Here is a 26,703-nt window from a genome sequence, read left to right as displayed (position 1 = left end):
CTTGTTTCCAGAGACCTGGGATTTTCAGGTAAGCTTGTTCACTGCCCGCACTCCTGCTGGCGTGATGTCGCTCCACAGTGCTTTAAGCCAAAGGCCGTATTTACAGTCAAGCCTTGAGGGAAAATTGTATCACTTGTTTAAAAAGAAAAAAGTTTCTTCATCCTCTATGTCCCCCTCTACTGATTCGGAGAGATTAAACATCTCCTTTACAAAGGTCAAGGTTATATTCACAGTTAAAATGTAGGGGAAAAAATGGAGATAATAATTAACCAGTAACCATTGGAACACGTTTCCCAATAAGCTGCTTCAAACTCACCTAGTTCAAACTATACATAAACTAGAACAAATTGTTTTATTACTGCAGAAAAAGCATGTGCTGTTCTCATTTAACCCTAGAAGAACAAAGAAATGCTGACTGTTGATAGAATTAAAAGTTACCTTTTAAAATACTGGAGACAAAATGCACTATTAGTTTCTCCAAAGTACACTATATAATAATTTACTTAAATAGTACAGGTGTAAACATAACTGATGGAGTAACAATTGAAAGACCTGAAACCACAAAATGGTTAGAGAAACATCACGTGGAAACCAAAGCCACCTGGGAAAGAATTCAACAGATTTTCCTGAGGTTGAATAGCTTGAGTGAAATGAAAAGAACCAGAATCGAGGCTTAAGTCCAAAGAGCTAAGTGGAAAACCAATCTTTTCAAACAGCATGTTCTGTGGTATATTTATGATTACAATCATATCAATTTTTATTCAATAGTTGTCTTAAATCCATCTGAAAATAAAAGGCAGTGTTGACTACCACTAGAAAATTGCAAATAAAATGTTTAATTTCAGAAACTGAGTTCACCATTTATAAATACACTAAAACATAGTAAATGCAAAATTAGATTAGGCATAGGTACAGTATTTTAACAAAGCTACAACTTTTCTAAAAGGTCATAGGCAAATGATGACTTGTTTCCCAAAAAGTATTCAATGAAAACTGAAATGAGAAGATCAATCTTTCTAGAGTTAAAAACCATGGAGAACATTCCTTTCAAATTAAAATGCTGGCTATTTCTTTTCCATCTTATTTGAAGTTTTGAGGGCTCTACATCCCATTTGCCTGATGGACACCAACAGTTAAGAATCAACCCTACTACATAAAATTCTAAGCAGTGCACCATATCCATAAGGCTATTACTGAAAATCAGAAGATCAGTTATTTCTGAACTAGGAGCTTTAAGACAGGCTGTTCTACACAACTGAAATTAGGTTAGAAGTAAGGGCTCAATTTTTACAATAGGGAACCTTATAGTTTCGATGCACTAAAGATTAGAATAGGCTTTATAATGACTATTAGAGTCTTCATGGTAAGTTTCTTGCCTTTTTTGTACACGGCATTAAATAACAAGCATTAATTCACAAACTTTGATAAGACTTCCAAAGAGCTTTTATAAATACCCAGAATATTTCTGTAGTTCAGTTAAAATGTAAAACCTGAACAGGAGAACCCAGAATGGGAAGTTTTACTACCGATTGCTGTATAACTGACATTCCATATCATCTCAAATTTAAGATTTTTTTTCAGATACTAAGTCAATAGTCTCCTGTAAACACATCTTCTTCAATAACTCTTCTTAATCCTCTAAGTACTTTAGGGCTTGCAGTTAAAAACACCACATGATAAAAAGACGGCTTGAACCCCCATCTTTCATGTACAGCTTTCTTTTGACAACTACAAAAGCTGTTTTGTTGCAATTAAAGCAATGTTTCAACTAAAATACAGTACCTGGTTTATGGTTTTTTACATAATAATTGAATAAAAAACTACAGAATAGAACTGTTTACATCTTTTTTTTGCCATTCTATTAAAACAAACAACTGAGCTTTTTTAAAGTTCATTTACAATTATGGATTAAAACCTACATAATTTTGTATAATTTGACAAGACAGGCTATCTCTAGTGTGAACTTTTAAAAAACATATATACAATATCTGGCCTGAAGTACTATGAATAAGGCACATGTAGACATATTGAAAGCTGAAAAAAATGAAACTAAAATTTGGAATTATAGTCACTGATTAGATGTCATACATGGCCCCCATTGGAGCAATTTAAAAATTGAAGTTATAGATAGTTAATATCCAGTGAGCAACAATAGATTTAGTCTAGCAGTTTGTTCATTAGTTTCAATACTGGAAGTATATTAAAGGAAGATTCACTTTCAAAAAGATAAGCTTTTCAAAGTGTTCAATCATTAACCTTGACTGACTAAAGTTGTTGCTTTCATTGGATGTACTGAACAATCTCTCTGAAGGAACAATGCTTGGTGGACAACCCAAGAACCTGACAGCCAATTTTGACAGTACTGGCCAAGATGACTTCTTAAAATTCCAGTAAGTTAGAGGATCACAGTTATGCTCAAGCACTTCTTCTTCCAAGTAAGAAAGCACCATTTCCTCTGGTAACTTTGCTCTTTCTTTCAGGTCTTTTGTTTTCTTCATGTCACCCATGAGTGACCAAAGATTATCTTCCCCATATGAGTTTGTAGATGGTGAACCTATATCACATCCATTGGAAACAGGTTTATCATCATCTGAGGTAGAACTCATTATTTCCAGCTCCCTGATTAAGTCTTGTTTATATTGTTCAGCCTCCTCTTCTGAAAATAAGGATGTTTTATACCGGGGATCCAGAAGTGTAGCAAAAATGTACCTTGGATCATGAAGCGTGGAGGACAATCTACTCACCATAGCTTCTTTCAAAGATTTCAGCATAGTATCTATGCCCATTGTTTCCTCAAATAGCATTTCTATTTTCCTGTTAAGTATGTGAATCATGGGAATCACTTGGCTTAGAGTAGACATGTGTGTGCTCATCTCCCTACTTGCAGCTTCGAAAGGTTTGAGAGCATGACACACCGACTGCATGACTTCCCACTGATCACAACTAATTAGCTCCCGAAAGCTGCACTCTATTGACATTTCATCAATTGCTCTTTTCTGTTCGATAAGACGTTCAAGCATATGAAATGATGTATTCCACTTTGATGGAACATCTTGTATTAGCTGATGCTGAGGCAACTCATACTCTTTTTGCAACTCAGCTAACTTCTCTTTTGCCTTTGCTGACCGATGGACGCGTTCACAGATCTTTCTTGCAATACTAAGCAAATTCTGAACCATTCTCTGGCTTTTAATAGCCTCATTTACAATGACATTAACAGTGTGACTAAAACATTGTACACTTGAATGATCACCTTCATTTAAAGTTTTCTCTATACTCTGATTATCGGTAACAGTAATCCCAATCTGAAGGCCAATGGAAGTAATCCATGTTTCCCACCAGTACTCTAACTGCTTTTGAATACTGATACCATTGTAGTCGCAATCAATCTGTGATACATTTAATAGTGCTGAACAATGGTAATCCTCACACTGCGGTCGAAATGAAGACTCAAATGTTACCCAATGAGCTGTCAGGGTTAGATATTCTCGTGTTTGGTTGCTCATCCATATTCCGGATGTAAAATGGATCACTCCACTTTCAGCTTCTTTAAGATGTGAAATAATTATTTGCTTTACATTATCATACATATCTGGAATTGCTGTCCTAGAAAAGTAAGATGGAGAAGGTAAAGAATACTGAGGTTGCAAGTATTCAAGCAGCCTGTTAAAGCCAATGTTGTCTACAAAAGAATATGGCTGAAGGTCAAGTGCAATCATTTCGGCTACAAGACTTGTGATTTTTTTGGCAACTGGGTGAGAGTCACAAAACTTGTCATTGGTTTCATCAAAGTTTGAAGATCCTAGTAATTCTGTGCTCAGTGGCACGTGATTATCCGTAGATGAGGATAATACCGTCTCTGAGACATCAGTTTTCAATACATTGTTATGAAACCGCTGCAAATGTCTTAAAAGGCAACTTGTGCCTAGATTTGTTGGCTTTTTCCCCCTACTTATTGTACGTCCACAGTGCATACATATCACTTTAGTTGAATCTGCAGAACAAATTGAAAAGTGATTCCACAGTTTTGAGGTCTTCTTACTATTAACAGGAAATATAATTTGATTATCATGTGTAACCATTGTAGGCAAGTCAGTCAACTTTGAGGACGAACATTCTGCAGAAGCCAAAGTAGCGTAAGGAGAATTTGCCAAACTCATATCAAGAAAGCCCTTTTGGTTTCCAATTACATCGGGATGGCGTCTATACAGATGTCTCATCAAGCAGCTTGTGCCCACATCTCCTTTCTTACCACGGCTTATCATACAACTGCAGTATCTACATACTGCTTTTAGACTGTCTGCAGGTGACAGTGAAAAGTGGTGCCAAACTTCAGATTTCAGCCTTTTCATAATCCTTTTATTTTGCTGAAATACAGCAGTAGGTTCAAATATTAGTGGACCTAATCCCTCACACTGTTTCTCAGGAGATGAAACAAAGGAGACTTCACCTATATCATCAGAAGATGACAGCATTGAGTCTTCCACTAGAGCATCTCCAGAAGAGAGATTAGTATGGATCTCCTCAGAGATTCTATCTGGAGAAGAAGAAACAGAAGTTGATTCTTTCATTAGTTTTCCAGGAGAGGATGACATAGAATTCAGATCACTATCTGAGGGTAGTAAAGAAGGCAACAGAGTTGGAGGTGCAGTGTAGAGAGGTGGTATGCTGGTACCACCCCCATTCTCTTGCAGGACAATGGAACGATGGGCTCTCCACATGTGTCTTATTAAACAACTCGTTCCCAGGTCTTTTCCATTTTTTCCTCTACTGAATTCATTCATGCAGTGGATGCAAACAGCTTTAGAATTATCTAGCGGCGACAAATAAAAGTGTTTCCAGACAGCAGATCTCCTTCTGGAGCCCGACGTGCTCTTTGGAATTACAACAGTTTTTTCTGCTACATTCTCCACAGTGTCATCATACTGGTTGTTGGGTAGCTGTGGAGATGACCCAACCATGACTTCTTCTTTGCTGCACTTTTCAGAAACTGAGAGATCTGATATTTCTTCAGAAGAAACAATAGAAACAGATTCCTCGATTATTCGATCTGGAGACGGTATTTTGGAAGCCATTTTCTTGACCAGTTTTATGGGGGACAACATAGAACTCAGATCTCCAACATCTGCGGACTGAGGCTGCAGTAACAATGTAGATGAAGAAAAGGAGGATATACCTGGCATACTTCCATTTTCTTGAATAAGTACAGTGGGGTGGGCTCTCCTCACGTGTCTCATGAGACAACTTGTACTCAGGTCCTTTTCATTTTTACCCCTGCTAAATTCTTTCATACAGTACATACATATTGCTTTAGTGCTATCTCTAGGAGATATAAAAAAATGGTTCCAAGCAGGTGACTTTTTTCTGGAGCTTATGTTTCTGCTAGAAAGGAGGCTTTGTGTCACAGCTTCCATTGCTACATCATACAGCGTACTACTATACTGAGAAAAAAGAGATCCATAATCATCTTCACTTTCTGTAGATAAATATTTGCCAGGGTTGTTGGTAATGAAGTTCTTTTCTTTGTCTTCCTGTTCATCACCGCTGTCTGCATTTTTGAAATCATCTTGTTCTGTCTTTATATCCATTCTTTCCAGAGTACAGTTAATGCCGTCTTCCTCTTGCTCTACTTTTAAGTTATTGATTTTACCCAATACAAAATTACCATCCATTCTGGGGGAACCTGCTCTACTCTTGTCCATGGATGACAAATTCTTCTTGCCAAGTCTTCATTGATTAATAAATACGATAATTTAAAAGATTATTTAAAATTTGATTAAAATGATGTATCTTGTATACTGGATGCACAAACACAAATGTGCGTATGTGTTAAAATAATCTCTGGTTTATAAATTCTGTATCCGTGTTGTGCAGAAGCAAATATGATTAGTCATAAAAATGCATTAAAAATTATAGAATTAATTAATGGAATCTCTTTTTTTTCCCCAGGATCAGGACATTTCAGGTCATAGATGAATGTTCTCAAAGACAGCTACTGTTAAATGCTTCATGTTGTAGACATAATCCTAAAAAATGAATGTTCTATTTTCTTGTTGAAGGAAGCCATTCTGTTCATCTTGATTGGACAACTGCGATTCTTTTGCACCATCTAGAAATAAAAAAAACCAGAAGACAAAGTTGACTAACACATTTTAAATAACTACAGTAAAGGTGAACTGAAAACATGCACTAAATATTCTGTAGGGCTTTTTTTAATTCCCTTTGAGATAAAAACAATTCAGCATGCTATTGAAAAAAAGAAGAAACTCCAACATTTATTCAACACATTTGTTGTGAGCAAATACATGTCCACACATGCAGCTCTGGTTCAGCTTTGACAAAATCTAGAGTCCAAGCATCACTTTTGTACTTGCTTGGACATCCTACATCAACCACTGCATAATTGTATTACACATATATATACAAACATATACTATATAGGTCTCTATATCTACAGATATATATGAAGACAAGCAGGCATTTAATCACATTAGCACAGAAATATGTACTTAAACCCAAATGTTAAGTTATATACTCTTGTACATGCAAGCCCTTCATTGCTGACAGCAGTGTGTAAAAATACAACATTTTACAAGAAAACTCTGAAAGGGTGTCCAGTGTTGTCACACTAATCTCTCTCCCTCTGATCATAGCTTTACATGGTTATATTCATGCCGTAACACTCGCAGACAACACCATACTACAGAAAAAAGCTACTTTTAGAGTTTCACAATTGAAAACTGAAATGCTTAATTTAGGCTAACTGGGCTATACAAATGCCATATATAGACTGAGGTGTCCCAAAAGCATTACATCATCACTCAGAAGCAAAGACAGATACGGTTGCATACGCTTGTGCATAGTGCAGCACTGCCAGCTCAGGTTCCTCAAGTGCCCAAGGATTATACTAGAAAACCCATTTACACCAAGACAGCTTGTTCTCTTCATGGGTAAAGATTTCCCCCACCAATTCCAGTACAAAGAGCAGGTTTTGGAAGTACAGCTGCATATAAATCACAGGGCAACAACAGGCTCAAAGAACAGATACCTCCCACCCACCCTATACAAAACTGAAGAAGCTGTCTGCATTTGTCAGCCCCTTTTTTCTTCTTTTTACTGCAGTTCTATCAGAATTCTAAATTTTACCAAACCCTTTCTCACTTATTCTCTTGTGTCATTAATACAGTTATTGGTACCTTCATTCAAAATAACATTTTTTGACCCTGCAGCTGATGCTACACTATGCACTCCAATTATGCAAACTGGATTTTATGGGACTCTCTCCCCAGCTGAAGACAAAACAAGTTTGAATTGGTTATTTTAAAAACTTCTCACACAATTTTCATGTGTTACTCAAACCCAAGAAGGATTTCAGCACGCAAAAGGTGAAATAGCCATAGCTACAAGACACATAAAAGAAAAAGTCTAGGTTGTACTCAGGCATTTCCCCCTGTATCAAGACCAATGTCGTATTAGCTTTGTAACCTATTTTAATTAATATTTCTCTGAGGTCTATTTACAAGAGGGACCAGAAACACTTATTTTCTGTGGATTTCAGACTTCCAGAAAGCCTACTGTAGCACTAACTTTCTTTTCCAGTGCAGGGGGAGGGGCAGGGAAAAGCACAGCAATCAGTTTATTGCAGCTATTTTCATAAGAAGGACATGGAGCTGTTGGAGCAAGTCCAGAGGAGGGCCATGAAGATGATCAGAGGGCTGGAGCACCTCTCCTGTGAAGACAGGCTGTGAGAGTCGGGATCGTTCAGCCTGGAGAAGAGAAGGCTCCGGGGAGATCTAATTGCGGCTTACCAGTACCTGAAGGGGCCTACAGGAAAGATGGAGAGGGACTGTTTATCAGGGAGTGTAGTGACAGGACAAGGGGTAATGGGTTTAAGCTGAAGGAGGGTCGGTTTAGATTAGATGTTAGAAAGAAATTCTTTACTGTTAGAGTGGTGAGGCACTGGAACAGGTTGCCCAGAGAAGCTGTGGATGCCCCATCCCTGGAAGTGTTCAAGGCCAGGTTGGATGAGGCTTTGGGCAACGTGGTCTAGTGCAGGGTGTCCCTGCCCGTGGCAGGGGGGGGTTGGAACTAGATGATCTTTAAGGTCCCTTCCAACCCAAACCACTCTATAATAAAATTTTAAGAAAAGGGAGATGGAGCAGTCAGAACCTACAAAAAGGAAGGCAGTAACTCTGGTTTTCTTTCCGTTAAAGTTTTAGTATTTGTGCTCTGCCTTCCTCTCTCCTCCTCAGACACATGAAAAAAAAAAAAAGTTTTCAGATACCAAAAAGATATAAGGGTTGAACATGAAGAACATCAGTTCTAACAAAGTGAGAGACTTGAATAAAAAGAAAAACCTTAAATTTCTAGAAGAAATTTAAACACAGTACTTTCCACAAGTTTGTGAAATCACATCTAAGAACAACTCTGGCAACAGAGACTAAGGTTATATCACTCAGTAGAAAAGTGAATGAAACACAAGTTAGCGATCACACGCACACTGATGATATGGAAGCCTGTGCATCTAGGACAAGAGGGAGAGAGTGTAAGATAAATTTTTATTAGAAATCAATCTAAGAGGATTTTTTTTCCAATCTTTATTTCGATCTAATCTGTGAATTTGGAGCTTGTACAGCAAACAGGAAGAGCAAGTATATTAAGCTTTTGTGACTTAGGATCACAAAATAAAAAGGCTCACAAGCAAATGACTCCATGCAGAGCTTACAGAACATAAATTATGCATCTAAGTGCCAAATTACAGTAGGCACATTACAGATTCCTAGCTAGAGTTGCACAAGATACACGCACACATCCATGGCATCAGGTTATCTGAAGTTGTGCACAATTTCTTTGCCTCAAAACAGGTAATCACATCTCTAGCCTGCAAGTCCTCTTACTTCTTAACTATGCAAAACCAGTTGTAGGCTTTGAACAGAAAAATCCGTGGAGATGCTTCACTTGCCCCTGTCCTGATATGCAGTTAGTGCTTAACACAGCTAAGCATAAGGTAGCTGTAATGGGAAGATTTGGAAACCTGATAAATGAGACCAGTCGCAAACTTCCTAACAATACTTAACTAGATTGACATTCATTAACAATACACACTGCCAATGGTTAAGTTCTTAACCATTATCATCCATTATCACTACATATTCAAACAGTTAGGCCCTAATCATCTTATCCTAAATTAGCTTTGAGTACACACCACTGCTGAGATGATGCCATGTAGTTAAATACTGATGGCTGTGGTCCTTGATGGTCTTAGGTGCTGAGTTGAGGTGAATAGGTGAGAGCTTGTGTGGACTCTGAAGCAGGAACTGTGGTGGTGGACTTCTTTCTTCCTTATTTCTCCTTGCTGTTGCTGGGTGGTTTTTAATGCTCATGATCTCCTCCACCAAAAAAGGGTATGGGAAGCAATCTCATCTGTTTTATTTATCTTCTTTAGGACCAGAAACTGTTCTGGTTCCACCAGAAGTATTTTCTCCTTATTCTGTATCCTTTGGTTTTGCTTGCAGATTTTACTACTTGAATTGTTGATTCATGGTTTTCTGTCCCCTATTTGTGCAATTAAACATAGGACTCCCTCTGCATCTACATATTATTTCTACACTTATGCTTAGCTGTAATATAACATGCTTTCATGCTGTTAGGAGGGTTGTGCTATTAGCAGTGTTACAAAGTGCTTATATACTGTGGCCAGTGACACTATTTTAGTGTACTTATGATTGAGTTTAGGACACTCAAACATTAATTATCTTTTTTCAACTTTATGGCCATTACAGGTCTCTGGTTACACAGTACATATTTTTCTATGCATTGTTGCTGCCTTCTTGGAATGCAGAATAACCGAGATTCTTAGAGGAGACTCGTTAGGGCTGCTAGATCACTTCCTGGGAAATCCCCAAAATTGGATGCCCCTTAGAAGATTTAGCATGCATTTTTTTTCCATTTTCTTTCTAACATCTAAGCATGGTATCTATTAATTTGAGTGTTACTACATCATAGTGTAAATTCAGTCAAGCTCCCTCCCTTCAAATACCCTTGAGGGTTCAACCCAAGTTTTCTTTAGAATACAGTCCGCAAAATGCTTGAAGTTAGAAAAATAGGTATGTTTTTCACCTTCCCCCTCCCATGCCAGCTCTATGTAAGAGTCAACCTGTTTTAAAAACAAATAAAACACTCCATCCCATGTTAAAATTTTATAGTAACCTAGACAATGAGAATTTGCTTATGAGCACCTTTACACAGCTTATTTATCCTTGGACACAATCTACTCGAAGTTAAGGACTACTGCTAAACAGGATATTCAAGGAGAAAGAATGTTTTCAAAGGTACAAAAGGCTACAGGCAGTGAGCTCAAAATTAAAGTGATTTATGCCTTTGAAATCTCCTCAATTAGATACAGACAAGCAGGGATACAAAGAGATGTAAGAGTCACCTTGCAACAAAAATCTTCAAAGAAAATAAATGGAACTAGAGAACAATTATCTACTCAAATGTACTGCTCTAGACTATTAGCTCCTAAGTGGCTGTAGACAGTCAGTGGTTTGCTGTGGTAAGAAGCCTACAGAAACATTTTATAGGATTTTTTCATTCAAAATGGGATTACTGAAAGCCTATGGTGGTTGACAAGAAATGTTAGGAGAATGTCACTGATCCAGAGTGCCACAGCAGACTGCCATGACCAGAAGAAGACAGCACTGAAGGAAGGGGGGGGGGGGGGGGGGGAAGAGAGAGAAACACTGGTGTTTTGGGATTGCAGAGACATACATTAACATACAGAGAAATATGGAAAGTATGCAAGAACACTGAACCATGAACAGATTATTTGTTTGCAAAGGAGATAGTGGCCTGCAAGCTTTAAACAATTTTAGGTTGAGTAGTCAGGCAATAATCACAGACTTGACTATATTACAGAATCTTAGAGCAAATAATGGTCTAGAGAAAGTAATTTAAAACAACAAAAAAAATTATTACACAAGTGCATATAGTATAAATATAAACAGACACACCTGCAAAATGTAGGAGTAGTTGTTTCAAGAATGACACAAAATATGGACAAAGTGAAAGCAAAACTATTTACTATTTTGCAAAAAAAAAAATCAAAAGTAGTGACAGATTTTATGTGTAGGAGGTATATAAAACCACATTAAAAATAATTTGCACAAATGGATGTCAGTTTTAGAATGAATAGTGCTAATCCTGTTTATTTTTGGCATAATTAAGAATATAAAGTAAAAAAAAATCCCTAAAAGCAAGCTATATAAGCAATAAGGAGGAGATATTTTAAGAATTTATTATTAGCTTCCACTTCAATGGCAGGTACTATGCTAATTAAGGAATACTTGCTTAAAAAAACCCAAACACCACAAACAAACCCCAAAACACACTAAACCAAAAAAACCAAACCCAGACCTCCAAAAAAATCTGAAAACAAAACACACCTTCAATAACCTGTACCAAATAAGCAGAACATATTTTTATAAACGTATAGCCTAGATGAACCTTACCGCTTTTAAAAGTTACAAATCCCTTGAAGAAGGAAAACTGAGAATAGTGACATATTTTTTACAGAAATTTCCTATGACAAAGTATCAGTACTAGCTCACCCATAAAGAACTGCAGAAGTTTGCAAGATACTGAGCGATTAAAGTGTGGTATTAGAAGAGACTGCAAAATTAGCATGTTAGTCACACTCTGAAACAAGGCGAGCCCTACGCTCAAGTCTCACTGAAGCTCAAAGGAATCTGCACAAATGTACAAGCATGAACTAGTGGATGTAATAGTGTAACTGGGATCAAAGTACAGAAAGTCAGGCTTAATAAAAGAAACAAGTTGTTTTGGACCTCATGGGAGGTACAGTTTGTAGAGGACTGTTGGGAGAGGAAGTGAAGATGACAAAGCCACCTTTACTATTCCATTACTTTTCCAGTCACCTGAAAGGCAGATCTTACATTAACTGATAACTTGTGATTTTACAAAGGAATTCTCTCCAACTTGCAAACTAACCTCTCATGTCCATGACCCCAAATGCTCCATCTGGACACAAAAGAGTAAAGTGTGGAAACAGCATCACCAACACTGTATTTTGCTCCTTGTGGACAGAAATAGTCTTCACTTGGAGCAGAATATAACAACTAGGACAAGTAATAGTAGACATTTTTATTAATTTTATACAAAAGAGTTGAAGTTTATAGGAATCTGTGTACTTAACAGAAAATATGTAAAAAAGTTAAAAAAAAGGGGGGGGGGGGGGGGGGGGGGGGAAGGGAATTCTGTCCTCCATGGCTGGAGGATTTCACAGGTGTGTGGCCAGCCACGCTGGATGCCATGCACAGAAGCTGTAACAGGCGAGGAGGCAAGAACCAGGCAGCTCCTGAGGATGCTGTGACTGCTGGGCTTCAGCTGCTGGAAGAAACGGGGCAGCATCCTGGCAGGGCAGCTGATGCCCTCAACTCCCTCATCCCTGAGGAGAAGTGAAGCCCGGAAAAATTACAAAGAGAAAATAACATATTCAGAGTAACATATAGGGAAGGAAATGAAAACGTGCTTTGAAAAGTAACGGGACTAAGGTACATGCTCAGAAGCTTGAGAGACAAGGCAGGAAGAATGAGAGCCCTCCAAGAAAGGTATGTGAGCTCCCCAGTGTGCTCACACTACTTGTCAGGACACGACACAGAGACCTCCAATTTATCCAAGTATAAAGATCATTCATGCCTCTTCACGTTGCTGAAAAACTCACTGCTTGGTGTAGGCTAGGGCCTAAATCAGTCATCCCAGACAGACAAAAAACAAGGTGTGGAGAGCCTATCACCATTAGACTCTGGGTACTCAACCCTAGTTAAAAATGCAGGAATTTAGCTGAAGCAGAGACTGAAAAGTTAAAAAGACTACCAGCTAAATGTAAATATTCCCCCCTTCCTTGCCTCCTGTCCCCCAAAACATCAAATTTTACTGTGAACGCAGACTATTTTATATTAAGTAGTAAAACAGACCTGCTAGTGCAAAGTTAAATAATTTTGGTTTAGCGATCTCTGGACTCTTTTCTCTGTCTTCTGTTTTCACCACCACCACCAAGTTAACAATAATGCAGGAAGATAACAATCAGCAGCACAGCTCAGAAGTGACGGTTGCTAAAGGGACAGCATCGAGTTCAAATCTAACCAGCACTCAGAAAACACCTAACATTGCACACACACAAACTCCTCCAATTCAAATTTAGCCTCTTAACTCTTTTAAAAGCCTGTTTATTTTGCACATCTGTTTTCTCCTCTTGCTGCTGTAAACATCAAAAAGTCTATAGGACTGTGTTTACTGATCATTTTTCTGATATTCCCTGAAACCTCAGGAAAGACTCAAGAACTAAAAGTCCCAGCTTTGTACAAGTATCTCCATCTCAAACCCTAAATCATCTGCTTCATGGTGTATGGAAGAAAGCGTGCACAACAGCTCCCCCTGCACAAAACTATACTGGCTCTTACACCGATGTGTAAAAGGAGTGAGAATAATTCATGGCAATGGCAAAACTGGAGAAACAGTATGATTTCCAGATTAGCACTATTTTAAAAAAATACTTTGAAATAGACACAAGCAGAAATTAAGATTTCATTTTCAAAATCAATGTGGGGTTTTTTAAAAGAGGATCTAGTTCTTAATTCAGTTCTTACGCCAATATATCCTCAACCATAAAACTTCTTTAAAAGATTGAGATACTACTTTTTTAACTATTATACATTTCATACTCATTATTTTTGAAGTCTGATATAAATAAGGATGTTTGTGTTACCATGCATATTATTCGCATCTGGCTGACATTTAGTTCCGGCATCCTTGTTCAGTGTCCAACCAGATTTGCTAAACATACTCAGTACCTGAATGTTTCATCACACCTCAATGACACAGGCTGACTGCTCAGAACATTTAAGAGTAAAATAGGTGTCTGATATATGGTAGGGAGTCAAAATTCAAACTTATTTCTGGAGAAATCAGACTTCATAATTTATCTGACAATTTATTAAGCATATAACTATTTGAAGCATCATCCTCCACCTCCTAAGTTTAAACAGCACCATTAAACACTATAAAGCCCATAGCACAGAACTCGCCATTCCATGTGATTTCCAACAGCATTTATCTGTTGGAAATGCAAAGCTAAAACAACAAAAAAAATCACCTCAGCCAAAAAAAGTCACTCCCAAGTTTTATATAAAAAAAAAAATATCACTGTTGCATGTACCACCATACATAATATTATGTATCACCACAAATAGTAACACTACTCACACCTACAACCACCTCATAAGCCTTTAATTGTTGCTTTTTTCTCTTTAGTGCACTAAAAATACCATCAGATCTCAATGGGGCTATCTTCCTTCACATGTCTTTTGCTAACTTCCCATAGCAGCACACTCTAAGAAAGGAGGAGGAAAAAAAAAGAAAAAAAAAAAAAAAAAAAGCAGGTTGTACACATGCTAATGATTTCTGTCCCAGCTTTTACAAAGAGATTGCTCATAAAAACTGGATCTGTCACTGTAAGTAAATTATGTCAACATTTGTCTGGGATCCAAACTGTCTCTTAAGCACTGAAGTGTTCTTTCTCATTATCTGGTATGATACTACTGTAGCAATACTTGCAGGCTACATTTCTATGCTATTGTTCACATCTACCAAATGTCAGATCTGTCTGTTATTTGTTAAAATGCTGATGTTTTAAGCAATAATTTAATTAAAAACTTTAAGCAGGATTTTCCTAAGTCTTACACATCAGTTCAATGTTGCTCCAAGTGGAAGTTATAGATTATACTCTTATTTTGATATTTTTTCATTTGCATTTTTGACAAACATTATATGCTAATAAGATGGGGCAATTCTCAATGTTACATGAGATAAGGTGGTTTTCTTAAGGAAAAAAATTAGATTTTTTTAAACAGCTGAAGCATGTATTGTTTGGTTTATAGCATTTTTAGTGCAGAACAAGAAAGGTGCTTTTAGTATCTCGTGCTGCACACTTCAGGGTTGCAGGAAGCAGAGATGAACAAAGGTTGCAGTAACACAACACGAGGGTAAAATGCAGAAAATAAAAATAAGAACAGAGTAGGGAAGATGCATAAGTATTATCATGGAACAGGAAACAACACACAACCAAAAACACAGTAACAACAGATAAGTTCCAAAAGAATGAAAGACAAAACATTTACTCCACGTTGCTAGAGAACAGAAGCCTGCTTTCAGAAAAACGTCAGAAAATTCAAAGCAGAGCTCCTCTGACACTTCTCTTCCTCAAGTGATCAATTCCTGTGCCTAGCCCATTACATCTTCTCTTCCCCCTCCTTTGCAGTCCACAGCTGACAAAATAAATAGGATAGGATTAGGACAGGAGATGCTTCTGACTAGCCCATCTTTTTAGCTTGCAACATACTAGAAAACATACGCTTTTTAATTTTAAAATTTATCTTTAAACTCAGTTACAGTGAAACCTTAAGCACTTTAAATATGGTTTCAAATAGTTAAATTTGAGACACCTGTAAGAAGAAAGCTGAGAGTTACAAAGTTGAATAGGCAGGATGACAAAGAATGAAAAAGCAGTTAGGAGAGGTACGCCATGTCTTGTGTACAGTAAGTCTTCCTGGAACTCTTGCTGAAAACATCCATGTAAATATAATGTGGAAAAAAACCCTCACAAAATGCTAACAGGGTCCTTTACAGAATGTAATATTAACCTGTTTGAGCTATAATTTTTCTAAAACAAAAAAACTGAGTGATACCTGTTGAACTGCTAAGACTATCATATACTAGTATCTATTTTGATACTAACCATATCAAGTCTGAAGAGGTCCGTTTTAAAACCCTTCACAGCTACACATTAATCCAATTCTGTGTTCACATTGACATCACTTAGTTACATGTCCTCAGGTAGTTTCACTTGTGCTACAGAGAAATTTTCCATGATTTACATATATCATATTCGTATATGTGTAATATGACCTAGTACTGTGCTTACGTGTTTGTATCCTGGAATGTTTGGGCATATAAAGGCAGGTTAGAAAGAGTCATAGTCCCTGAAAAGATAAAAAAATATTTTCAAGAGGATTAACAGTAGTTTAAATACTTCGTAGGGATTTTTTTACAGCTAAGCCAAATCATTCTTTTGTCACAAAACTTTATTCAAGTCAGAAGATACCTGGTACAGAGAAGAAACAGATTTCTTTGGAGAATCATTTACAGTTGAAGGTATCTTCTTTCTTCTTCATGTAATAATTTGAAAAAATACATCTAGATTTTACTTGAAGCGAGGAAGAGACCATTCCTTTAATAAATATAACAGAAAATAATATTCACAATACCATCCAAAATAATTTTTATACAGTTCAGAAATACTCATTTTCATATTGCCAATGAGCGCAAGAACAGCAACAAAACCAACCAGGAACTTTAAAGCCAAGCTTCCATATCATATGCAGGCATAATCGATCACACCCATGACAGGGGTGAACTTCTTATGCCCCCGTCAAGTACTTTTTGTCATTCGGTATTTTCTAAGTAAATTCTACCTATATCGGTAGCATCTGACAGTTTCGCCTGATATCCCAGTTTAAAAACCAACAACCTCAACTCTGTCTTTCTCAAAACAAACATTTCTATTCATACAATGAGGGGGAGTGAAATGAGTGTACAGATCTCCCTATTCACTTGCCAACCAGCCTGTCCCTAGCATCCATGACAAGGGGTCTTTTCCCTCTTAATCTCTTTTGGGGACATATTCTCTTTGCCTTCTTCAAGGTAAGGTGACCCTGCAGCAAAGACCCAGCCGACATGCACAACCAAGCCAGGAAAGACGACATTGTTTCCACTAGCATCACACTGAGCATTAGCAGGAAATCCAAAGAGACACTCCTGTCCCTGGTGAACAAACAACTCAGTCTTCTTCTCCCAAAAGAAATGGTTTATAGGAGAACCATCCTACTGCCATAGACACAGATTCTAATTTGAGCAAACAAGGTTTTGCTTGAGGAGCTAACAAAAAATACAACAAAAATTGTAATTGAGAATAAAGCTTTTTGTAGTACTTATTCCAACCAGTGCAGTTTATGAGCTTTAATTCAAGTAATCAACGTGTAATTTAAATAAGTTTTACAGAATAAGGTTACACAGGTGTTTTATTCAGAACAGGATCCAAGACATTTTTAGTACAAGAGCAGATAAAGAAAAGGATAGCCCTTGCTGTTCTTATTTGCCTGATTTCTATTGTTATACAGCCACCACAATAACTATTTTAATAAACCTAATATTTGCAAGGTATAGAAAAGGGAAATAAATAAAAACGTTTAGAGAAGGGAAAAGGATCAGAAAACTCCCTGTTCTTTATGAGTATCATTGTATTTCCTGTCATAAACGGATTATGGTCTCCCCACCACACAGTAAGCCGCAGAAGGCAACTTAAAGTGACTAGGAAAGGAAAAGAAGAACGGAACCTCAGTTCCTCCCACTTCCCAGTGTCAAATGCAAAGATGCTGCCGACAGCATGGTCTGCACACCGTGTGGCTCCCCGAAAGCTGGCCCAATCTTCTTAGTATTTCAGCAGCTACTAATGCAACTCACAAAAAGCGAAAACCTCTCATGTAGTGAGTATTACCCTGTTGTCTTTTGGGTTTGGTTTTCTTTTTCCCCGTCTGTAGATACGCTCTGACAGTTACTAGCATATCGTGTTCCCACCTTTAACACAGAAGAAAGAAGAGGAACCACAGAGTAAAAACAGAAAATACGATGATTGCCATTACCTATGCCACATTTTAGCAAGGATTTGCAGTCCCAAATCTTAAATAAGAAAAGCTCTCAAGAGCTGGGAGCAGGTTGTTGGGAGTTACAAGCAGGCAGCAGTTTCAACACTGCTCTTTATTCTCCCACCTCCTCACGGCACATCTAACACCACTAGATCCCTTTAAACAGGAACTAGGTTTTCTTCAACGACCTAAACTGCACATAAAAGCTACTGCATAGCATATGCACTGGAAGACTTTCTTGGAGTGGATGCTAAAGGATGTAGACCTATAACATTTCTGACCTACTGAAACTTAAAATTTTAACAGAGAAAATATATCTGGACAGCAGAATATTCCCATATGTTCTCAGGACACTCCAGCTCTATACAAGTACCCATTCTACTAAAACAGTCTTCTTAATCACAAATGAAGAAAGCATCATGGACAGAAGGAACATTTGCAAAATGCTAGCTCTCTGGGCTGCACTGCTCAACTCCAGGAGCTTGTATGCAATAGCTTGTTTATAATACAGTGCATGGTGCAATCTGTACTGGTGAATACCTCACATATTGCATACTGATACGCTGAAACACAGATGAAAAACAAACTCAGCTTCAACTACCATGCCATGAAGGAAAAATACCCCAGCAGGAAGTAGTATGCGATCACTTAAAATATTATGTATTTGATACATTTCTCACATTTCATATTTCCCAAAATAAACATATAAAAATGACTGTGTTCTATAAAACCGTAACAAAATAGTTAAAGGAAAAAAAAACATCACAAGGAACTCAAAATATGTTCTGTAAATGCATTTGTTAGGCTGACCAAAATTATCTAAGCTCTATTTCAGGGTGCTTACAACCTGAATTTCAATGAAGCACATGAATATGACCAAAAAACCAGGTGATAAAATGTATATACTTCTCTGTTACAGCCCATATTGGCATTTAATTTCTTCCCACTTACAGATTTTATTATCTATCAGAACAACTGAACTTGCAGTCAACAGTTATTTCATCCGGGATTATAATTCAAGAAATAGTTCTTGTAGATACCAAGACCAGATACTTTTTTTCAGTAGACAGGTAGTACTGAAGTGGATATTTTCATTGAAGGGTTTTAACCTCAAGAACCACATTAGAAAGGCACTTTAGGTACAACTATAAAATGTTACGGTGCTTGACATCATGTAATGAAATGGTGCAAAGCATACAGTGACTCTGAGATGAGTATATTAGAATTCAGCATTAAATACATGAGAGGGAATTTTTGGACATTCTGGCAAAAGCAACATTGTCCCTTTCGTCAGATTTCTTTACAGTGGTCTAGAATTGACTTGAAAAGCTGTTGCAAACAACAACTACTCTTTCCTGCTCTTTGGTTATGCTATGGACTTGGAAACACTAGCAGTTCATTTTTGCTTAGGCTAATGAAGAACGATTCACAAGCAGATTTAGTATGTAACAAAATCCCCCACACCTTCTATATCTGTTACCTAGGATCACTTTCCTTCAATAAATGAATCTGAACCATGTTTTTATTTTTCTTTTCCTACAGAGGCCAGAGTCTTATGAGGAAAGGCTGACAGAGTTGGGGTTGCTCAGCCTGGAGAACAGAAGGCTCCAGGGAGACCTTATTGCAGCTTTTCAGTACTTAAAGGGGGCTTCCAAGAAAGATGTGGACAGACTTTTTAGTAGGGCCTGTTGCGATACGACAAGCAGTAACGGTTTTAAACTAAAGGACGGTAGATTCAGACTAGACACAAGGAAGAATTTTTTTTATTTTATTTTTTTAGGATGAGGGTGGTGAAACACTAGAACAGGTTGCCCAGAGAGGTGGCAGATGCCCCATCCCTGGAAACATCAGGACAGGCTGGACAAGGCTCTGAGCAACCTGATCTAGCTGAGGCTGTCCCTGCTTATTGCAGGGGGGTTGGACTAAATGACCTTTAAAGGTCCCTTCCAACCCAAACCATTCTGACCTTGCCAAGACTTGCTAGCTCAACATTTTACTTATCTCAAACATTTTGTCCATCTGTTGCTAACATGCATGTTAACCAATAATATAGGCAGCCTAAAAGTTGATCTATTGTATTCGGCGTGTGAGGGAGGGGAAATAAACAGAAATTTCTGAAACACTATACAAGAATATCATTTATTGTTAATCTCCATATAAATGCTGATCTGCATATGAACAATTTTTTCTACTGCATCAAGAATCTCAGACTTCCGAAAAATCGGTACTCAACAGCTCAAACTGAATATATAAAGAAAAAAATATGTTTCAGACAAAAACCCTAGAAGAAAATATTAAAGTTTACTTTATCAGTGAGGACATGACATCCGAATGAGTGTAATTTGAGTACAGGATGAATGTAGCATGTAAATTACTTCCCCCTTTTTAAGAGGTAGACTGCAGGGTAAAGATGTATATATGCCAGATGTTACTACAGAGTAAGAGATGCCCCCACAAATCATAAACTAGTTACTATTACTGTAACTCTGTAAAGAAATTCAGGCTTCCAAACTTAATTTTTAAGTCTCAGGCACGCCTGCAAGCCTCCTGCTGAATTATTAAGCTCCATACAAGTCAATGCACAGGCATACAATTATTCATTACCTTTATCCATTGGATTACTCTAAATTAGTAACAACGACAATGACACAAGACCTAAAACAAACAAGCTGCCCACTAGTTTGAGAAACAAAACAAAAAACCAAACAAAAAACTTACACATCTGTTCCACTGCATGCAGGCGGCTTCATTTGAAGTTAAATACTTGCTACTCAAACTTAATGATGATGATTGTATCTAAGGAAAAGAAGAAAGTAATTCCTTTTAATAAATATTTTTAGTTATGTTATCTGTCAGAGTGGCAAGTCATGCGATGTTTCTCTTTAGGTTTCTCTTTAGGTGACAGCTCCAGGAGTTGCACTTACATGATGAGCTCTCGCCTTTTTTTCAAAATCCCTAGCCCTCATAATTGTCAAGAAAAAGTAGATATTTTCAACTCTAGAGCTCCAAAGCAAAAAAATAAAATCCTCCCCTGCCGATGAGTACTAAAAGATTTAAAAGTCAATTTTTTGTACTTGTCTTGGTGCTGCTCCATTTATTTTTTTAATGCTTAGGGATGACTACGTCTCATGATGAATGAAACCAAGTCTACACTACTACAAGATTTCAAAGAAGCTTGCCGACACCTTTCAGTGCACTACAGGATTCATCTGGTAGCTTGTTACACCTTCTCTTCATGAGCTAAACATACTGCTTACACACTGCACCCAGCACGTGTATTAATCAACATGCAATAGCATGGGATCAACACAAGATTATCATTCCCCATGTATGAGAAAGAAATGATTGCAAGCAGAGCATGTTAAGTCAGATATTTTGACTTAGCAACAAACCAGACCAAAACAGTCTAACACAGGATGTATTTCTGGAGTTTTGCAACTCCAGTCCCACTGACCATTATACAGACATGAGGTTCATTGTGCAGAGGCCCCAGCTGTTTCACTGCCCCAGCACGCTGAAAACAAACAAGCCAAAAAACAGCCAAGAAATCTTTCTGCCATCCCATAAAACCTGGAAAGTAAACTTTGACTCCAAATCTGAATGCAGAAAGTGCTGGACTCTGCAATGCTTAGTGGTTAGGATGATGCTTTGACCTCTTCTCTAAACTTCGTATGGATCAAGCATCAACAGGGGTTAAATCAGTTCTCCCCACCAATCAGTGCTTACTGCTCTTACACTGAGAGACAGTGATTGATATATACACATATACACACACTTTTTTTTTTTCTTCTTGAGAAGGACAATGCCTCTTAGAGGGTGGAAAGTCCTGATTGCTGGCTTACTGTGCATTATGGAATGAATTATATGTAACTTCTTTTACTGACATTTTAATTTAAAAATACTTCCATGCTTCCTCTTGAGCAAGTGAAAGCATCTCCAGAGCTGTGCAGCTGGCTAATTTGACTCTTAAGATGAGACACTTCAGCTGTCCCTACTACAGCCAACACTTAAATAATGCATACAAAGAGGAAGGTGTCAGCCAAGGAGACAGAGACCCACCCGCGCAGGGTGCTCAGCAGGAGCAGTTAGGAACTCTCTGGAGATGTGGATTCAGTTCCTCAGGCAAAGCAGGGAAGTGAACCTGGCTCTCCCACATTCCTTGCAAGTGCCAGAGCCATCAGGCAAGATAGTAGTACAAATAATGCATCTTTATCCTCCCGATGCCTTTAAAAAAAACCAAAAAAACCCACCAAAACTCCACAACCCTTCCATTCCCATTTTCCTGTTCTTTCATTTGTTCAAGATGACTATAAAACAGTTCAAGCCATGCCAAACATTTCATTCAATTCAAATTAATGTTTAGGTTTTCCTGATTGTTTATTTTAGTGAGAAGAATAACAAAGAAAAAGTCATTTTAGCTGGATCTGAGCTTATTTTCTCTAGAGGCAAACACTGATTCAGAAAATAGCATACAGAATTACAGCAGCAGGTAAGCAGCATAATTATTGAAATTATTAATTAAATGAACTTATTTGTTCATTGTCATATGAGACAAATACATTATTAATTTTAAATATCTTTTTCCATACATTTTGTAAAAAATTGCAAAAGAGTATTGCTAAAGCGTCACAGCTGTTAAACCAAGCCTATTTTCAGCCATAATTTTCAAGCTACTGACTACTGAAATCCAGAACTGGCCTTTGTATTAAATGTACACAAAATCTGAGCACTCAGTGCAAAAAAATTATTTTAACACAGCAAGATATATATATACACACACACAAATACAAAATATATCTGTATGACACTAGCAAATGTAAACTAGCAGACATTACCAAAAAAAATCCAACAAGTTTTCAGACAGCTGTAACAGTGAACTAGTAACCTTCCAAACCTTCGAAGGGGGATCGTCCAAGCCTGCATGCCATTACAAAGCAAAGAGAGAAGGGAAAGAGCTGAGAGATGGGAGGGAGGCAAGCCTGCAGTAATAGCTAAACACAGCATGCAGGTTGCAAGTTGAAATAAAGATTATGGTAATACTGTAATATTTCTTATGTCAAGATCCACCGAAAACCAGTCTTACACAGGTTATAGGGAAGACTGATACTTCACTTCTCAATATGTTCAATATAAAAGATTCGCAATTTTTTTCTCAATTATCACACTTGAATGAAAATAAGAACCTTAAAAATCAAGTTATTTCACTGCTGTTGCTTTAAGAGACCATCATATTATGCTCTGTCTTATCACCAAAAAAAAAAAAAAACCAACCCCCAAAAAACCCAACCCACCAAAAAACCAAACTCTACCATGGTTAAACTATGTATCACACTAACTTAGAATGTAAGTTCCTCCACTTTGGGGGCGGGGGGGAAACCTCAACAACACCTCTTTCTTGTTGTGTGTGCTTTAAACTCTAGATTTCACTTGACAGCTATCTTTAGGCCACAGAAACTACTCAATTTCTTTACTGATTGGCTGAAATCAAACAATCCCATAGCTGTGAATTGACAGATATTGATGATGCCAGTAGCAAATGCAAAATAAACAGCCAAAGTTGTACAGAAAACAATGTCCATCTGCCACATACGAGAACACCTTTTTCTGAAGCCTGTTTTGAAAGTGTACGCTCAAAAAGAAAATATTATGTAAATTACATTAATTTATGTTGATACTAGTAAAATACCCAGATTGTCCCTACTTAGGAAAAAAATGATAATCATGATGATGAGTTAAAGACTATGGTCTACGTTGTGCAAAATCCCTGACTAAACTATCTATAATACTGTTTTCTATCTAAACGTAAGTTAATATACACGTATCATCACACCTATTTGCATAAAGCTGATTATTTTAACTTTACATTACAGTGGCAGCCCCATAGTACAATATGCTCATTTTGAAGATGAAAACTCCTACAAATTAAAAGCGAGCCTCAAAAGACAGGATTTACAGAATCCTCTCATAGAGAGTCTTCACTGTGAATGGTAGTAAAATGCAGCAAGGTGTTGGGAGATAGATCATCTGCATTCCTTAATTCAAATTTTCTTAGAGCCATAAAAAAAACCCTCTAAGAATTTACAGTATTTAGGATTCTAAAAGTTAGAAGATAACAAATTCCAAGGAAAAGGGGAGAAAAAAAAATACAACCGGCTCAAAGGCCACTCAAACCAGCAACTACTCCCTGCAACCTAAGAGTTTGCCAGGACTTCCTTCTGTAATACCTAGTTCTTAATAATCTTTGATAGGAGGATATTCTACTTTACATGGATAGACAATTTTAAATAAACGTGTGAAACTCAGCTGCCCTCCTGTATTTCCAAAGGACCTGTTATAAGCCTCAGTAATGTATTATGTGTACTGAAGTGGAGCCCCTCTGCACTAACCACCCGTGACCCCATGGACACTAGCTGCTCTGCAAACACAATTTCTTGCTCAGGATGTTTGCAGTCTAAGTTTAAAATGAGCCAGAATAGGTGGAACACCAAACAGAGAGAGAGGCCGCAGCAGACAGGTAACAGAAAGACGGTAAGTATTACTCTAAGCTCATCACTTGTCTAGCCTTCTAGTATTATATGCTTTGCCTTTCACATTATCATTGAGGATGCAGTACCTGTCACAATTTTGCCTTCTACAGCATAACAGTAAACGAGTTATGGTTATTCCAAAGTACAAACGTTTAGAAAAGTTTTTTTGCTGAGATCCTTACTTTAGGTATTTCATTTTACTTTCATTTTGCTTATTCTCAATCAATTCTTACATTTGTCTGCTCTGGCGAACTTCTATGGAATAAATTCTTCAATATCTGTTAAAGTTGAAAGATACTAGCAACACTCTAAGTACAAAAGCAGACAGACACCCAACCGTACAAAAAACTTTCAGCAACTTGCCTGTTGGTCTTATAACTAGCAGACAGCACTCAAATTTCTAAGAGTCCACAAAAGAATTTCTGCAGCTTTTAATATACAATGAAGACATGTAAGATTTTTTTCTCCACAAAAGCAATCTCCACAGTAAATAATAACTGTAATGCCCCTGGCCAGTATTAGTACAAACATAGGCTTTCTAGTAGCAGCACTGTATCTTGGGGATAGTTGATAAAGTCTTCCAGACTTCACTACCCCCCATATGTACTCCACGAACATCGTCCCAAGAGTGCACGGCTGCACTTTAAGTGAAATGTTGCATTACTGAAGATAACCTTTTGAAGAAAAGAACTGCGCTCAGTCTCTTGAAAAGCAAAACACATGCACAGTGGGCTATACAGACAACAACACATAAGGAAAGCCTGAGAAGTATGTTTATGTTATGCGGGCTTGAAAGTCCTTCTCTGCTTGGCATTATAGGCATAGCATGAGAAGTCATGCTAAAGTATTGAAAGCTCTCAAAGATACCCCCCAGAAACAAGACACAACTGCTTCTAACACAGAAGCACCAGGGAAAAGGGACTGGGGAAAGAAGACTTTTTTTCTACACTGCAAAGTCAAACACCACTAAACTTAGGAATGATAATTAGAATCACCATTAATACAAAAGAGGCCTTTTACCTTTCATTGCATTAAGAAATGTTTTTACACTTTTAGTAGACTATATGTGCAGCAGATAATTTTAGGTGTATCAGACACCCTCCAGAATTCAGTAAGCATTATAACATACCCGGTGTCTACCATCAGCAGCTGTCTCAGTGCAGATCTAGAAGTTACACAAGACGGTTTAAAGCAAAATTACCACATCCCAAGTAAAAAGCAAGAGAAGCAGCAGAGGAAAGTTAAATTCTGCAGTTTTTCCATGTGCATCTCTCTTGAGCGACTTTGCCCAAAAGGGACGGGGCTGGGAACTTCACCCCACACAGGAAGAGATGCGGTGTTTACGCCGCGACCGAAGCCGCCGGCGGGACCCTGCCCTCCTCGTGTCCCGCGTTCTCGAGGGGGCACGCTTTTGGGGATTTCCTGGGGTTTTCGACCCCGGCGCCCAGCTGGCAAGCCTGTGCCCGAGGAGCTCGTCCGCCGGTCGCCCCGCAGCCCCGGCCCGCACCGTGAGCCCTGCGCGGAGACACGGCCGCCCGCTGTGGGGGGCGGCGGGCGCTCCGCCCCCGGGGCTGCCCGGGCCATCTTAGCTCGGGATAGCAACGGCCACATGGTCACCGCTCCCCCCGCGGGCCCGGCTCCCGCGGCCTCCCGGCGGCGCGGCCCCGCCAGGTGGGAGCGGGCACGGAGCCCCGGCGGGTCCCGCCGGCCCGGCCCGCGCGGCGCACAATGCCGGGCGGACTCGGGGCGCGGCCAGCGCCTCGGCGGGCACCCCCCCGGGCGGGGCGGCAGAGCCTGCCGGGCGGTCCGGGCAAGCGCCGAGCCCCCGGGGACCGGCGACCCCCGCCCGCCAGGCCGGCCGGGCCCCCTCCCGGGGCCTCGCAGACAATGGAGCCAGCACCGCGGGCCTAGTCCCCGGATTCCTGCGCCGCCCCGCCGCCACACGCCCCCTCCCCGGCCTGGCGGCGCTGTCCTGCGGGCGCTCCCAGGCGGGACGGGGCGCCGCCGGGCACGGAGCGCGGGGCCCCGGCTGCGCAGGCACCGGCGCTGCTGAGGCAAAACCCGGCGGCAGCGGCGGACGTGGGGTGGGGGGGTGGGGATGGGGGGTCCGCGGGAGGGCGAGCCGGACTGCCCTGCCCGGCCCCCTCCCGGTGCCGGAACGGGGCCACTCACCTCCCCGGGCGGCCGCCGCAGGGCAAGCCGGAGGTCGCCGCCGCCGCCCGGCCGGGCCCGAAGGAGTTAAAAGGAAGGGCCGGGCGGGACCGTCCCATTCATTAGCCAGGCGCTTTGTCTCCGGCCGCCGCCACCGCCGCGGCGCTGAGCAGGCTGCCCCGGCTCGGCCGCCACGGGGCGCGGTGCGCAGGCGCCCGTCGCGGGGGGCGGTGCGGTGCGCGGCA

At 39.3% G+C, this 26,703-nt stretch overlaps 1 protein-coding gene across 6 annotated transcripts; it reads right to left on the bottom strand.

Moving 5' to 3' along the window:
* Positions 1-815: 815 nt before the first annotated feature.
* ZBED4 (zinc finger BED-type containing 4) lies at positions 816-26,672 on the bottom strand. 6 transcript variants are annotated; one of them, XM_075742546.1, is made up of 4 exons: positions 26,480-26,651; positions 25,437-25,472; positions 20,499-20,576; positions 816-6,109 (listed from the first exon to the last, which is right to left on the bottom strand). In XM_075742546.1, the coding sequence occupies exon 4, from the start codon at positions 5,700-5,702 to the stop codon at positions 2,184-2,186; it is 3,519 nt and encodes a 1,172-aa protein (XP_075598661.1). In that variant the 5' UTR covers positions 5,703-6,109; positions 20,499-20,576; positions 25,437-25,472; positions 26,480-26,651; the 3' UTR covers positions 816-2,183. The 6 variants fall into 6 exon arrangements, 4 of the variants coding, with proteins under 4 accessions (XP_075598661.1, XP_075598678.1, XP_075598670.1 ...); XM_075742563.1 differs by lacking the exon at positions 25,437-25,472 and having other exon boundaries at positions 26,480-26,660; XM_075742555.1 differs by lacking the exons at positions 25,437-25,472; positions 26,480-26,651 and adding an exon at positions 22,616-22,636.
* Between the last annotated feature and the right edge of the window lie 31 nt (positions 26,673-26,703).

This window comes from Balearica regulorum, chromosome 1 (genome assembly GCF_011004875.1).
Source record: "Balearica regulorum gibbericeps isolate bBalReg1 chromosome 1, bBalReg1.pri, whole genome shotgun sequence".
Taxonomy (NCBI): domain Eukaryota; kingdom Metazoa; phylum Chordata; class Aves; order Gruiformes; family Gruidae; genus Balearica; species Balearica regulorum.
Note: the sequence above shows the minus strand (reverse complement) of the source record. Positions and strands in the feature narration are given on the sequence as shown.